The 17,633-nt window shown below is 30.3% G+C and overlaps 1 protein-coding gene across 5 annotated transcripts in view; it reads right to left on the reverse strand.

The window, feature by feature from the left end:
• LOC129968465 (protein unc-93 homolog A-like) overlaps positions 1-17,633 on the reverse strand; it is an 82,197-nt gene that overhangs the window by 15,700 nt on the left and 48,864 nt on the right. For all 5 annotated transcript variants that reach the window (XM_056082365.1, XM_056082369.1, XM_056082368.1 and 2 more), the window contains exon 2: positions 3,639-3,906. In XM_056082365.1, coding sequence (XP_055938340.1) covers positions 3,639-3,906 — 268 coding nt within the window. The remainder of the gene's footprint in view (positions 1-3,638; positions 3,907-17,633) is intronic.

The following is a 17,633-nucleotide window of genomic DNA, read 5'->3' on the forward strand; positions in this document are numbered from 1 at the left end:
CATCTGTCATATTCGATAAGCGCAAATCCATTCTTTCAAGGTGAAGGTGACGCCCCAAAAATTCCGTTTAACCTTGCGCAAAATGAATACTGCCCCAGTTCCCACTCGTTTCTTAATGAACCACCATTGGAGGGATCCTATTTCCAGAATCGTAATCGGGAACGCTTGAAATCCGAACGAGCTGTCAACGTCGTCGTTGGAAGGAAAGAGCAGAAATTCCAAAAATAACGGTTGATTTTGCTTTCCTTTGAGCCTCGGTTCCCACATAACGGCGCATTTCACGATTCGAAACAGAGTGTAGAAAACCGATTACGCATTGTGGAAATTCTGCTTTAGTTCTAACTAAAACCAAACTTTGATACAAAAATGAGAAATACAATTTTGAAGCCAAGATCAAATACCAAATTTGATTTGCTTAGTCATTGCATTTTTTGAGTTCCATTGCATTTTTCACTTTCATACATATAGATAGACGCATCTGCAGATAGGCAACTTACTACGATCCAAAATTTGTAGCAGATCTATGATTCCAATGATAAAATTATGAACCAAATGTCATGCAGTTAGCTTTTTTGTATTGTGAGTTAAGGTATTCACTTGCATGCCAATAAAATAGATAGATTTCCAGCAGACCGATTTCGTCAACCATCTGATAGAAACTTATAATTTCCACATAAAGACCACATATCAAATTTTACACCAGAAATTCGGTGAGTTTTGGATTTATTGTGTTAATAAGGCAGAATGTTATTGTTCCAAAAATGTGCTTTCCACACTTACGAATATCCAATTTTTTTTTTTTTTTTTTTTTTTTTTTTGACAATCACAATGCTTTTTCTTTGAATATTTCCAAAATAAAAAGTAAAATTGAGGAGTGGAATGTCGATGTAAATATTTTGTAACTTTTTTTCAAACTGTTGGTTGATATGCTTCTTAAGCTGGTCTCTAAAAATGACCAGTAAACCAATAGTTCAGACAAAAAAATTGTTTTTTAAACAGGGAAATAAACACATTTTGGATTCCGTTCATAGATCAGTATCCAAAGTTAACAACGTACAAAATGCTGCTTATTGAATGTTGTTTAAGTGCAGAAAATTTAATTTCTAGCACAATGAACTAAGAGCTTTAGTTCAATGGAAAATGAAAGGCGCTTTTTACTTCTTCGTACATGAAGTATAGAGAAAGTATTGTATCTCATCAAAAAATCTGAAATCGAGATTTTTATGAATCTCCACTTTTAAATCTCCCCGTTCGAAAAACAGATTTTTGGCTTTATGTCTGTTTATTTGTCAGCAAAAACAGATAACCAAAACCTTTCAGCTAGATGGAAGAAATGGTTTTTGATACATGATCGTTACACCAAATTTGTAGATTTCTAGCAAATTTAGAACAAAAACGATTCAGAGAAAGTCTGTCTGTCCGGTTGTTCGAATTTAAGTCAACGCGATAACTACAAAAGAAGAGCTATAAATGGATTAAATTCGGTTTTAACGTCTATAGTATAGAGACCTATCAAATTATGAGCGAAATCCAAAAAAAGGTTGAAAGTATGTCCATCTGTACTTTTTCAGAAACATGTCAACGCGATAGCTCAGAAACTCCATGCCTTCAATGCATCAAATTTCGTATGCGGTTTTGCGCCAAATTCTGGTTTCAGTCGGATGGGTAAAAAGCCACAGATTCGAAGTTCTGATACCATTAACCGCATGCCGCTGTTTTGGTGATTCGTCCATGATTAATCACCAAAACACTCGCCAAAGATGGCACGATAGATGCAGTAAAAATGCTAAATTTAAGTCATATTCCGTAATTGTCGTGCACTACTGGTCATTTTCACTGGCTAACAAAAGCCAAAAAAAAGTCTTGTACAGCGGTATTCGTAACGCATCAGCATATGCGACCTTTCTAACGATATTATCATACGCACGAGATCATTTTGATTCCAAATTATAAGACACTTATACCGCAGTTTATTGGCTATTCAGAAGGAAAGAAAAGTTCAAATTAATATAAGAATATTTCTCCGGGCTAGCAAGTTGTAATTCAGATACAAAATCCATTTTGTGAATTTGACGTTACAAAATTTTTATTATTCCTAGAAATTGTGTCGAAACGGATCAGTGGTGCCTGCGGCCAAATATGGCTTTTTGGGCATCGGTTCGTCATCATCATATGTTTAATAAATGTAAATAGTACCCAGGGAATGATATTATTTTAAGTCGCTCAGTCATTTTGGCTTCAAAAAATAATCGTTGTGTTGTTAACCTTTATCAACGGTGTTAACGCGGAGGCACACTTCACAACTTCACGTTCATTTTGTAACCGGTGGCAGTATTCTTCCTTTCAACCAATCACTCTACTGAAAAGTGTTTCACCCTTTCATTTCGAAAGAGTGAATGTAAATTATTACTGTCAAGTTATTGTTGGTGTTTGAGTCATTTTTCGATATTTTTTTTGTGTGTGTGTGAATGCAGTCCCAACTTCAATTGTCCAATTGTCTCCTCATAAAATAACGATTTCATCGCCTCTGATAAAAGTTTCATTAGATACATCATGATTCGTCGGATCGGTAGATTTCACTAGCACAGTATGAATACATTTTATGTTCGTTTAAATCGGAAGTACCGTCTAATGTACAAATTAAGTCTTTCCATCTCAACAGCAGAACAATCAAATCTGGTAAATAATGATAACCTATTTTTATAGTTTTTAAAAGAGTGATAGGTAAATATATGCAAACATTGATTTAAGATTGATTAAAATTTAGATTGATTTAAGATTGATTAAAATTTAGATTGATTTAAGATTGATTAAAATTTAGATTGATTTAAGATTGATTAAAATTTAGATTGATTTAAGATTGATTAAAATCATCGTTAATAAATCGACAGGAAAAAGTTGTTTCTTCGATGGTAAATCATGGAAGATAGAGTACGCAAGCTAACAGTGCTTACGGCTCCAATATCTATTTATAAGCCATTTCTTTTAAAGTTACTTATCAAAAAAAAAAATATTTCCTTATTCATTTTTTATTGATTTATTTAATTATTGTATTTTGACACGGGCAAAAATTTTAATTCATTAATTTGAAATCTAAAGATTTGAAATTCTCTGTGTGTTTTTTCGAAATATAAAATTAAAATATTTGCTTTGATGTAATTGTAATGTGTTGTTTACTTATTTCAATAAAGGCAAACCATTTCGAAAACTTCATAAATAAATAATTCTTGAATAAACATCGCAGATATCTTGAAATGCAGCATCTGTTTACATTTCAAATTTTCCGTTATAAAAAAACAGATCTGAGATTGGTTGAAATTCAGGACACCACCTCCGGTTGTAAGATGAATGTGTGGTTGTGAAATGGATTTCCCGGGCATCTGCAACTATGTAAACACTCGCAAACGCTTAGACTCCGTCAAAATGAATCTGAATGTTGCCACACGCATGGCGTAAATACGACTACAATGAAAAACCAACCACTACGAATTTAAAATTACAACCTATTACTTCCAAACCATTCATAAAGGTATAAGAAAAAGTGGATACAGGATTTTTTTTTTTATACTTAGAAAATTTTTAACATATTAGACACGATGTGGCAGACAGACCCCCACGGGTAGGCTTGAGAGTCTCACCTGTGACTTGTGACCACCAGATGGCGTCTCCCATGCCCCACACACCAGCAATGACGAAATACATGGTCTTGAATTCGGGCGTCGGCTCCCACAGGAAGAGAACGATGCAAATGGAGACGTTGGCCAACGCGGCTAGGATGAGAACGGCCATCTGGGAGATGCACTTGACCAGCGGTCCCACCAGCAGGGACATAAGCGCCCCGCACACGCCGAAACATACCGTTACGAATCCAACGTGATGTACGCCCCACGAGCAAGCGATGTACGCCTGAAAAAAAAAAAAAGAGAAATCACTTTAGCTTTCATGAGCAACTGAAATGATATTCAACAAAAGCACGCACAGTACAGGAAGAAGTTGACAGTACAACCGAGAAAGAACCACACACTTTATGTAAACAGACTTAATATAAACAATTTTGAAAAATTTATATTCATTAAATTGTTAAAAATAAAGTAACTTGTACAATTTTTTTTTTTATCTTTTAGTCTTTAATCTAGAGGGTAACCTAAAAATATGGCTACACTTTTAAAAATGAAATAAAAAAATAAGCAAATAAGGATTTTTACTTATGAATTTTTTATGTTCCATAAAGAAACGATTAAAGTTTCACTTTATTGAGATATAAAGTCTTGACATCGAACATTTGCAAAAAAAAAAATTCAACGAAAAATGGATTAGGATGAAAATGTTCTACAACGTGTAATGTTTCCAAACGTGGCAGCGTTTCACACATCAGATATTATTAACCTACACAATACTCGGACATGGGGGTTAGAAAATAATCATGCCATAATGAAGAAAGCAAGAGACAGCACTAAGGTAAACGTGAGCTGCTATTCATTGCCCGATTGAATTATCGGGCCTTTTTTCTTTACCGAAGAATCTATCCGCTCTGATAATAACTTTGATATGCTTGAAATTTTCGCATTCCATTACATAGAGAACCTGCTCTCCAATATCATTTTCAAACAAGATGGAGCGCCATAACACTGGAATTTGGAAGTGCTTAAGGTTTCAGATGAAATTTCCCCTAGCAATTGTTGGAAAGAGGAAGTCCGCCATCTAAACAGACATAACTCCTTTGGACTTCTTCTTAAGAGGATGCCTGAAAAACATAGTTTGCCAATCTCCAATTCCTTATCCTGATGAACTGAAATATCGAATTGCAGCGACCAATCAGAATGTTAATATTGCAATGTTTCCTACAACATGGCTAGAATTTTCGTATAAAGTCGATGTGTTGTGCGCAACTAATGGTGAGTACATTGAAATCGTGCAATAAAACATTTCAAGAAAAGCAGCACTTTTATATTTTCTTTATGGAACGTAGAAAAACCAAAAGTGAATATCTTCATTCCTATATTTGTAATTAATTTTTGAAAATGTAGCCATAATTTTCGGGTACCCTGTATAATGTATTAACATAAATATCATCGAATATTGTAGAGAATTTTCCCAAATGTATTATCAGATGAGATCACTTGTGTGGAATCAATTCTTAATTGAATTCATTGATTTACTGAGAATTATGTTCTGAAAATTTGAAAATATTCTATACTCATCAAGAACACACAAGCGTACAGAAATTAAAAACGATATTACATTAGAAAGTGAATGAGAAATCAATACAAAATTCCACCTTCATAAACATGAAATATATCAAATGAAATAAAAGCGTGAAAAAAAATGCAATTCTCTTCACCGCGTGCAGTTGTAACAACTTGTACATTAGATAAGAAAATAAACAATGTAAAGAAAAGCTAACTTAAATTCAAATTGTATTTGATAATAACATAAAAGTCAGTAGAAATTTTCATTTTCTTATAAAGGAGATTGCATTACAAATCGCGAAGTTGTACTTAAGATTACTCAACAACATCACTGTAGGCCGAGATCCACGAGAGTAGCCTTCTCGAAATTTTCTCGCACACTTCCAAGTACAGATGTTACCCCCCCCCCCCTCCCCCCGCTTAAAAATTGTGGATCAACAACAAGGTTGTGCAGTTCTCGAGGTTGCAGTATATATACTTTTAGTATTCCGTATGAATTTGTGCTTCGAGTGTAATGAAAAAGGCTGAATATGCATAGACTAAAGACGGTGTGTTTTTGTCCAATTAAAATCAAATTTGATACAAAACTGTATGTTTAATAATGAGATCCTGTGCCAAATTTCGTTTATCTCAATTGTTAAGCTTCTCAGTTATCACGTTTACAGGAATGTGAATGCACAAACGCAATCAACACTAGACAGATTCGGTTCACAATTTGATACGGGTTTACATTTTAGATGCTGAAATTATGTATCAAATGTTATCCATTTACTTCTTCATGTTTTGGAGTTATTGTGTGCACTGGTATCAGAGCAACTTTAGTAAACAGATTTCGTTCAAAATGTCACACATATCTACCAATTTGGTGTAGAAGTCACAAAACCAAATTTCACCCGTCTAGTTCAAAACGTTTTTGAGTTATGGTGTTCAAAGACATACTTAATTCAAAAATATGTTTTCCGTGTGCAGGGAAGTCTGAATTTTTTGATTACTATAAAGTTTTTCTGTTCGTTCGGCAAAGTTAAAAAGTAAGTGCAAGAGATGAAATTTTATCGCATTAAGTAATCGCTGAAAAAAATGAATGAGTAAAAATATTAGCAAAATGCGTTCGTTTTCTTTCTCTCCATACACATTTTACCTTTTCTTTTTACCTTTCCTATTTCTTTTTCAAAAAAATTTAACAATTTTGTTATTTTATTTCTCTTTAATTTTTATTTTATTCATTTATTTATCAAATTTTTTAAAAAAATTCACCTCTTTATCTAGCACCACAGTTTGCTGGGAAGACGGAATAGTTATGCGCGCTTGGTTTTCGAATAGAAAACTCATGACTTCGAGAAAAATTCTGCCGTGTTTGCAGGTTTGGTGCACATTAACACTTGCAGAGTCACAAATAATTTATTTTTCTTCGAGAAAACACCATTAAGGGGCGTATTTCATAAGAAAAATGATATTGAACTGCAACTATCGTCCTTTGTCACCACCAGCTAAAAAAAGGGGGCCTTTCCCTATTAGCAAATTATCAAAAGGTTAACGACTATCTGAGAAAAAAATTCTTAAAAAAATGGATTTGAAGGATTAAATTGTAGGATCCTTTTAGGATTAAATCTGTAATCGAAAATAAAATGGCTTCACGTTGTATATGATGTAAAACTTGAAGAAGCGTCCTCATCTGATCCCGATTCAAAAAGATGAAGTCCCTAGATGGCACTCGTGTAGCTGGAGCCTAATTGTATCGGATCACATGTCGCGAATTATTTATTGTCCGAGAAAGAAGATAAGAAAATATGATCATTTCAGGTTATGCCATAAATTTCATCTGTAATAAACGAAAAAGCAATTGCGATGTATTTTTTTGATATTAAAACCCATTTATTCAATAAATTCGATTATGCATGTCAAACATACTATTTTCACCACGAAATTAAAATGGTGTTTTTAAGTATTCTATTTCGTTCTACTTCAGTATCAACGGATAAGACATAACCAATTAGCTGATATACCCAGTGTTGCTAAGAATGAACATATTTTCCAGCTTTTAATTAATAAAACCTATATATTTAATCAACTGAGGAGGAATTTTTATAAAGCCTCTCATATGCTTCAATATTAGTGTGTAAATTACAAATACTTCTAATAAATGATTGTAAAGCAACAATTACAGATATGCCATATGACAGCTATAACCAGGTGACTGGTGAAACTATTATTTGAGAGAAAATGAATACAGATTAAATCTTAGTAATCAATGGAATTCCAACGGGCATTAAAAAAAGCAATTTTTAAAAATATTCTTTAAACTGAAAGCACTAAAGATAAGAGCTTTTCAATACAAAAAAAAAATAGTTTAATGGAAAACTAACTCTCGAATGAAGTGTCAGAATATATTCACTCAAATCTTCAAGCTTCATAATATTTTTGAGCAAAATGTGATTTTTCTTACATTTATTAGTAGGTGGGAATTCTAATGCGTACAACATAATGACGCCTTTCAGCTTAATTTATGTACATAATTCATTTTCATACTAAACTAGACGCTCACATAAACTGCTCTATCAAACAATCTCCAAAAAGAAAGAATGAGACCTGAACAGAAAATTAATTACATCAAAAGAATTCAAATATATTAATCTGAAGGCCGACCTTCGGTAAAAATGAATACACTCTGCACTACTCTCTCCAACTAAACTTAATTATCTCGATACTAAGCAAAAACAAAGGTACTTTTAAAAGAAAAGGACTAACAGTATCAACAAAAATGAAACATTTTATTAAATTAAAATTTCAAACGGGAATACAAAATAGTTCATTTCTTTTGCTCCAGCGGTTACAAGTAGCCACGATGGCCTTGAGAAAAGTAGTTTCTCTCAAGGACTTTTCCTTTATTTAATATTCAAATCAGGTTCTTTAAAAAAAATAGGCACGAGAAAGTATGTTTAAAGAGTCAGTCTATATATACATATATTTCAACGATCAGTATAAGAAATGGGATGCGAAAAGAGGGGGAGATGTTCCACTATAGTAACCGCCCCGAGATTCGGGATTTCAGAATACAGTACACTCCCGAGTATCTTGTTCGCGACTATTCGGCCTAGATTTCTTTAATCATAATTAAATAAGGAAGGCAAAGCGTTCAGAAGCAGTCATCCGTTTACGTACTTTTTCAAAAACTAAAAATGTAAGTTTTAACTCTTATCTTAGAGTTAACTTTCCATATCTGTATAATCATTTAACAGTGAAGAAATAAAATCAGTTTGTTCATTTTCTTAAGAATGAGGCCTACGATTTAGGTTAATATTTTGTTTATGTTTCCTGCATTTAAGTTGGGCATTACAGAATTTATTTTAAAATAGTGCACTGTTTATATCCCTTAATTTACTTTTTCTCTAATAAATTCTGGAAACGTACAGTGCAGTGTATAAACATATAAACTACCACTGCAGAGCCTTGTATTTTAAATTGACACGTTACCGGTAACTGCTTTTATGATTCACCGGTCAGCGGTCACGTTCACATTTTACTTGGCTTGAGATAAATGGCGGGCTTAGTACTCAGTAAGAAGTGAGAAAATACTAATTATATCAGAGAATTTTGGTGTAAAAACTTTGTCCTCTGGTATTGGTGGGCAAAGAAAGGAGTTCATAGAATCTGGCCTATCCGGCTTATTTTGTTATCCGATCAGCCCTTCCGCCACATTAGGTCAGATATTCGGGAATGTACTGTATTCGGAAACTTAGCAGTTTTGCCGTTCAGAAAAAATATTTCAACAAGAGTATTATTTAAGAGTAAGAGCTGATTTCATTTTGAATTCAAATAAAAAATATTGAATTGCAGTTTTAAAAAGCAGCCAATGGCGACCAACTGTTAGTCCAATATATTAAGAATATGATTTAGACATGGCGATCAACTATGATGAATTACGTCTTATTACAGACAAAACTTATTTAAATTATATTTGAGCAATAGACACAGGTCATAACGATACGTTAGCTATGTTTACAAACTAGTGAAATTAAAAAACGAATAATATTGGGGAAATCGGTCCATTTTTTGGGGATGAGATTGCGATAGTTTTATTTTGCGATATCTCTTCGAATCAACCATTGATGACATATCTAGAAGGCATGAGTTACCACGTAAAATAAAATTGAACGGAATCGATTCATATGGCTAGATGTGGGGAATGACTCTGTCATAGTTTCTCCCATTCAGTATATATAGTACAATAATATTTTTGAAATTTCCTTCGAAAACGAGGGATGAAGGAGTGGTAGGTAGGCGAATGCCACTCATTGTGTATCTAAAGGTCATGAGCATTCGTATGAAACAAAAATTGACGAAAGCGAACTAGCTGTTGGGGTTTTAAGGGTGCTTCTTTGACATTCCTTATTATTCAGATTATATAGAGGAGTTAAAATGTTAACGGTGAATATAGCTTGTAACTAATAACCATTGAGTTTTTTATTTAACAAGCACACACACACTTCAATATGATGTAAAAATCAATTTTGTGCTGTAATATTTTCGCCACTAAATAAATCACCAATTTGTTGCCTAAGCATTTTGAGGCTTCAAAAACCTCAAGTTAAAACAACATTATGTTCTCAGATGATAAAAAAACAAATCTCATTGCATGTAATATATGTTAGATGTCTATTAAAATTTTTCTAGAATTTATTAATTTGAGAACAGCGACTATTATTACCATAAACTTGGTGCCTAGGTTTAGTAAAGAAGTCATGAGCTACATAGTAAAGTAAGCTGTAGCGCCACCTAGGTATTAACAATGGTATTTACAGTTTTTTCTCGGAAACGTTACAAGATATGGAGAAAAGTCAGTTACAAAACTATAGCGAAAATTTAAATTTAGTACGAAAAGACACCTTAAGCGTAATAATGCAAAGAATAAAATGTGTAAAACACGCATTTGTTTTATTACGATTTTCCCAACCAGTGATGTAAGAATTCGCGACTATAGAAGAAAAGATAACCTTTTGAACAAAAAAACGTTGATCCGATGGCATACAAAATTTCGAACACTGAAAATAAACTCTTAACTAACTAGTTAAATAACTATTAAACAAATGGCTAATAACTAACTGTTCTGTTTTATTTCTAACGCTTTTCTGACGTAAGAAAATTGGAAATCGTGACCATAAAAATGCGTGTTTTACATGTTTTGTTTTTAGCATTACTGCGCTCAAAGTGTCTTTTCGTATTAAATCGAAGTTATAATTTTGTAACTGACTTTCCCCCGTATCTTGTACCGAATAAGAAACAGCAGCACCGTTCTTAGTCCCCAGGTGACGCTGTAGCCTATCTCACAGTGCAGCGCATAGTTACTTTCAATAATAGTAATCACATTCTCAAGCTAATAAGGAGCAGTAGGATTTAATGGATACTCTCCCTATAAAATTTAACATGGTTTGTTTGAACCTCGTACAACTCCACATTTCTCGACCAATACCAGCAAAATTGGATTTAGATGCTTCTCAGCATCTACCAAAAAGTTCTATGGCCTTCTAAAGGAAATAAAATGGAAGTAAAGCATTTTAAAAGTATTTCCTCTTTAATTTCGAAACATAATACTAAATAACTTGTAATACATCATCAAATGTTATTTTTACACCATTTAAAAGGAAAACATTTTTTAAATAATGAGCTTTTCTGTGACACCAAATCCATTTCCGTACAATTATTTCTCACACTTTTATTCAATTTCCTCAAATTAATTTAAATGTAATTCATTTTTTATATTGGAATATTTAAGCTGTTTCACTATTTAATTTATTATATATATTTATTGTACATATTCAATGTAAAATTTATATATTTTACTTTTTTAGCATAAATGTAGAGCAAATGAATGCAAATGGAGCTGCGATTAGAGTGATTAGTTTATTATTTTTTTTAATTAAATTCTCTAATATATATAATCAAAAGAATTAGTTAAATGCATCATAAACACACAAATCTCTCAGTACAGTTCAAAATTAGTTCTATCTAATGAATTTTAATACTAAGGGATACAGATTATTTAAATGAATATACAAAATAACATAAAACAGAGTAAACAAAATTTAAAAATTTATCAAAAAAAATCAAAATACAAAATAAAATTTCTGATAAGAACCAGGGTTATAGCACAGAAAAATATAAAGCATTAATACACAAAAGTCCAACAATAAATACATCAACAGTATTGCTTTTAAAGCTACGAGAGACGATTATAAATGTGAAATAGCTTCCAATTTTCAAATAATGCTTGTATTTTTAATGAACCATTCGTGTATGAATTGGCTCCATTCTTTGAAATGAAATAATTCATGCAAAGATACATGATAAGAAAAAGAATAAAAATGATAATAATTCACTAGAAATAATACATAAATCACATTACAAAATAATAATTTCATTCGAATTGGTTCTTCATCAAATAATTATATATCCAGTGTGACACAGTTAAAAAGATTTAAATAGTACTAGTTTCCTAAATTAATCGAAATTCTAAATTTAACTGAATTCTTATCATTTATTTTATTTATCAAAGTGAAAAAATCAAGGCCGGCGCTATTTTAACATTCCAAATAATAATTGATTTCGACATCGAAAGCATATCTTTTTTTATTATTTTGAAGGATATTGTCAGCAACAATGCGAGGAAACATTTCGGCCTTTGATGTTACTTTATTCAAAAAAAGTTGTACAAAAGAAAGATCGAGAGATATCAACATATTTAAAAGATTTCTGTTTCTTTTGTTTGATAATTTTGATTTCAAAGTACGATGAACCACAAACGAGTACGAGTCTAGTTTTGATATGGATACCGAAATATTTATAAGAAAGAGAATAATCATAGGAAATACTGAATAAAATCAGCTAATACATGCTATTTTTTTTCTTTCTTTTTCTATTTTTTCCCCCTCCCTTCTTTTTAATGATATGTGTCTGCATGAACAGCGTGAACTCTGTTTAAGCTTTTTTTTTTCTTTATCGCAATATATTTTATGCTCCAAGCCTCTTTAATACATTAAATTTTAATAAAAATGCTATATACATTATCAACTATTTATCTGCAAATACTGCAAATATATTGTCACTCACATAGAAATAGTATGTTATTCTTATTTTTAAATATGTGCACTATGTTATACACATCTCCAGAAGATCTAAATTTTTCCCAAACCCTGAAAATCGGAAGAAAATGTTGAGACAATCAAACTGAATCATTACATTGTTAGCCTTTTAGAATGAAAATGGAATATATATCATTTTTCTTAATGTACATATTCTACAGTTATTGTCAAAAAATATTCATTAGGCCAAAAAACCGAAGTAACAACAATGACAAATTGCCAGTGGATGTTTCCTTAGTGGATGTCAATCGAGAATGTCTCGCGGAGTTCTTTAGTTTCGCTCTTCAACACTTAAAAGAGAAAAAGTAATTGGGAAGAACATATTTCATGCTTATTATCATGTGAGAAAATGATGATGTTTTGGTTAGGGGGTTCTGAAGCTCCAAATCACGTAGGCAATGATTAAAGCATAAACGGCAATTTTCATCATCTTTTAATAGCATATATTATTTTACCTGCTTTTACCAGTATTGCATTATTATTATGTAGGCTTCTTTGAAAGCAGATGCGTTTTTAAAAGGTTGGCCTGCTTTTACCAGTAATGCTTTATTATTATGTATGCTTGTTTCTTTGACAGCAGTTTGCGTTTTTAAAAAGTTGACGTAGAACTATGGCATCATAGCTATTTAAAAAAAAATTATATATATATATAAATATATATATACAAAAGTATTAGAATCAAGTTAATAGGAAAAACAAAAATCAAATAAAAATTAAACCAAAAAAATTATTTAAAAAATATTAAAAAAGAATCCGGCCTGAAGACTTTTTCAAGGGTCACCCTCAGGCAGGGATTCAAATAAAGGGATTTTTTCTGTGAGGACATACAGACATAAGTCTAATAATGATTCCTCGTGACCCGAAAATCCCCTGAAATTATGCTCAAGAGATATACCATTTTAACAGAAAGGAAATACAAAATAACAAATTAGAAAAAAACCACAAAGTAAAAATACAATAAAAACAAAACAATAAAAACAAAAACAGCATTAAAATTAAAAACGAAAAGGCCAGAACATACCATCCAACAGTGAAGGAAACTTTAAACAATCGATTGTGATTTCCTGTTTTTAAAAGTTAACGGTAAATTATGTAAACAGAGGTAGGCACCCAGCGCCATCTATTGAGTGATCCAATATGCAAGTAAAGTTCTATTTTTATTTAAGCCAAAAGATTAATCCCAAACCATACCTTGTTTAATTAAAAAATTGACATTACAGTAATTTCTAGGAAAATCATTTTTAATTAAATTTTTAAGGAGGATATTTGATGCTTCAATATAAGAATTTTTATTATTGCAAACCCTTTTGATCCTGTTAACTTGTCAGAAAATTAGATTTTTGAAAATTTTAGAGTTTAGATTGGAATGGTAGTTACATAGTTTTGTTATTTTAAAGTTGAAATCATCCCTTTTATCGTATATACCAACTATTGTTTTATCATTAGCAATTTCTATTTTTAAATCCAGAAAGGTAGCCTCAAGTTAATTTATATTTGTATCTTTTAGAATTAAATCTTTTGGATAGCAATTAGTAATAATATTAGTATTGTCGAAGTTAATCAAAAGTAGGTCATCAATATATCTCCACCCGTTTATTAAATTATATTTAATTATTTTTTTCTCATAGTAATGCAGGAAAATATTAGCTAAAGCACTTGAGAAAGCTGTCCCCATTGGAATGCCCTTGACTTGTTTATAAAAATTAATACCATTAAACACGTAATTTTCAGTAATATTAAAATTACATAACTCAAGCCAGTTATTTTTAGGAATGATATTTTCATTTAAATATTCGTCATATATAAAAGTGCAGACCTTTATTAATTTTTCATGAGGTAGATTAGTGTATAAATTTTCGAAATCAAAAGTATTAAGTTTATTAATGGTGTTATCTTTAAGAAAATCCAATACTTCTTTGTTACTAGAAATAATAAAGTTGTCTTCATTTTTTATTTTGTCCAGGATAATTTTTAAGTATTTAAAGAAATGTTTACTCGTATAGTAATTATAACTACCAGTGCTACAGGTTACGAATCTGAATTTTAATGGATTTTTATGAAATTTAACTGTTGGGAATAAATAAGGATAGTTAAGAGAGCAAGTCTTAGTTTTGGTTTTTTTTTGCGAAAGCTGGCATTCTTTTATCTAATTCCTTTTTCCCGGTGTTCTTTAACATATAAGTTGCATTAGAGTTATATTCATTAATTAAAAGTTCTTTATAATAATATTTACAAATTAAACAGAAATTATTTGCTGATTTATCTATTACTGTAATAACAAATTTTTCTTTTAAATTTTTTATTTCATTTTTTAATGTTTTACTAAAATAAATCCCACGTTCTTTAGATCTGTCAAAATCAGTACTCAATTTTATTTTAATTTCCTTTAAAATTCTCACTTTCCATTCCCCGAAACCATTGCAAACAATGTTAACCATTGCAAACAACAAAACAATTGCGTCAGTAATTTTTTCTCCGTGAATGCTCCTGACACAAAGCTAAAAAAGCTATTTTTTTAGCTTTGTTTGTTTTGTTTAAAAAATCTTAAAAATACAAAAAAATATAAAATTTGTGGAAACGGAAAGTGTAGGACATGTCCTTTGGCAGATAAGGAACAGATCAAAAATAAAAACTCAAAATTACAAACATTCTGTAAAAACAAAAATTTGATTTATCTCCTTAATTGTTCAGAATGTAATTTAAAATATATTGGCCAAACTAGCACCGAGCTTAATTTAAGAATTAACAATCACAGATCCGATATAAAAAACTTCATAAAAAATAGGACCACTGACTTCGAACTGGAGCATTTTCAAAACCATAACTTTAACAATATTAATATCTACATTCTAGAAGACAATATTAACGAATTAAACAAAAGATTAGATCTGGAAAACATTTATATTTGCAACCTGAAAACTTTATTTCCTTATGGTCTCAATAGTAAATTAAATGGGGAAGGTTATGCAGATTTAAACAATAATTGCATTTATAACAAATTTAACATTTTTAAAAATTTTCTAAATAAAGATAACTTTTCTAAAAGATTTAAAAGAGGTAAAGGGAAAGGAGGCAATTTTCAAATTATATTTGAGGAATTTCAAAATTACTGTAATCTGGAACACAATAGTGAAAACATTCACAGAATTAGGAAATACATTTTTGGTCTTAGAGATAATAAAATGAAATGGTTTTTAAATAATAAATTCGGGGAATTAGAGTTTAAAAATTCGTACACTAAATGTATTATTCTAGATCTTATTAAATGTAAACTTAACATTGGAAAAAACGATTTACTTTTTAATAATAAAAATAATGTTTACAAAGAATACTGTGTGATTAAATTCTTGGATATTTACTTCGAATATCTAAAATTACCCAAAATTATACATAATAATAATATATTTTTTCCTCTTGCAGATAAAACTACTGTATCAATAGCGTTTAGTTACACTTCAACTTTAAAGAAAAAAATTTGTAATTATAATTACTATAGCAAAAATTTAGATAAAATAAATAAAACAGATTGTTACTGTAACAAGGAAAAATATAAAGATTTTATAGATATTGATAAAGGTCATATTATTACAGGTAATTTAAAAATTATTGAATCCAACTCTTTAAGAGATTTGATGGGAAGAGGAACAAAATTTAGATTAAGAGAAAAAATAAACCATAACAAAATTTTGATTTCTATTGGTAATGATTTGGATGTTTTTATTGCCAAATTATCTAGAAAATACCACTGGCCTGCGGAAGGTTTCGGGGAATGGAAAGTGAGAATTTTAAAGGAAATTAAAATAAAATTGAGTACTGATTTTGACAGATGTAAAGAACGTGGGATTTATTTTAGTAAAACATTAAAAAATGAAATAAAAAATTTAAAAGAAAAATTTGTTATTACAGTAATAGATAAATCAGCAAATAATTTCTGTTTAATTTGTAAATATTATTATAAAGAACTTTTAATTAATGAATATAACTCTAATGCAACTTATATGTTAAAGAACACCGGGAAAAAGGAATCAGATAAAAGAATGCTAGCTTTCGCAAAAAAAACCAAAACTAAGACTTGCTCTCTTAACTATCCTTATTTATTCCCAACAGTTAAATTTCATAAAAATCCATTAAAATTCAGATTCGTAACCTGTAGCACTGGTAGTTATAATTACTATACGGGTAAACATTTCTTTAAATACTTAAAAATTATCCTGGACAAAATAAAAAATGAAGACAACTTTATTATTTCTAGTAACAAAGAAGTATTGGATTTTCTTAAAGATAAAACCATTAATAAACTTGATACTTTTGATTTCGAAAATTTATACACTAATCTACCTCATGAAAAATTAATAAAGGTCTGAACTTTTATATATGACGAATATTTAAATGAAAATATCATTCCTAAAAATAACTGGCTTGAGTTATGTAATTTTAATATTACTGAAAATTACGTGTTTAATGGTATTAATTTTTATAAACAAGTCAAGGGCATTCCAATGGGGACAGCTTTCTCAAGTGCTTTAGCTAATATTTTCCTGCATTACTATGAGAAAAAAATAATTAAATATAATTTAATAAACGGGTGGAGATATATTGATGACCTACTTTTGATTAACTTCGACAATACTAATATTATTACTAATTGCTATCCAAAAGATTTAATTCTAAAAGATACAAATATAAATTAACTTGAGGCTACCTTTCTGGATTTAAAAATAGAAATTGCTAATGATAAAACAATAGTTGGTATATACGATAAAAGGGATGATTTCAACTTTAAAATAACAAAACTATGTAACTACCATTCCAATCTAAACTCTAAAATTTTCAAAAATCTAATTTTCTGACAAGTTAACAGGATCAAAAGGGTTTGCAATAATAAAAATTCTTATATTGAAGCATCAAATATCCTCCTTAAAAATTTAATTAAAAATGATTTTCCTAGAAATTACTGTAATGTCAATTTTTTAATTAAACAAGGTATGGTTTGGGATTAATCTTTTGGCTTAAATAAAAATAGAACTTTACTTGCATATTGGATCACTCAATAGATGGCGCTGGGTGCCTACCTCTGTTTACATAATTTACCGTTAACTTTTAAAAACAGGAAATCACAATCGATTGTTTAAAGTTTCCTTCACTGTTGGATGGTATGTTCTGGCCTTTTCGTTTTTAATTTTAATGCTGTTTTTGTTTTTATTGTTTTGTTTTTATTGTATTTTTACTTTGTGGTTTTTTTCTAATTTGTTATTTTGTATTTCCTTTCTGTTAAAATGGTATATCTCTTGAGCATAATTTCAGGGGA

Source organism: Argiope bruennichi, chromosome 5 (genome assembly GCF_947563725.1).
Source record: "Argiope bruennichi chromosome 5, qqArgBrue1.1, whole genome shotgun sequence".
NCBI classification, from domain to species: domain Eukaryota; kingdom Metazoa; phylum Arthropoda; class Arachnida; order Araneae; family Araneidae; genus Argiope; species Argiope bruennichi.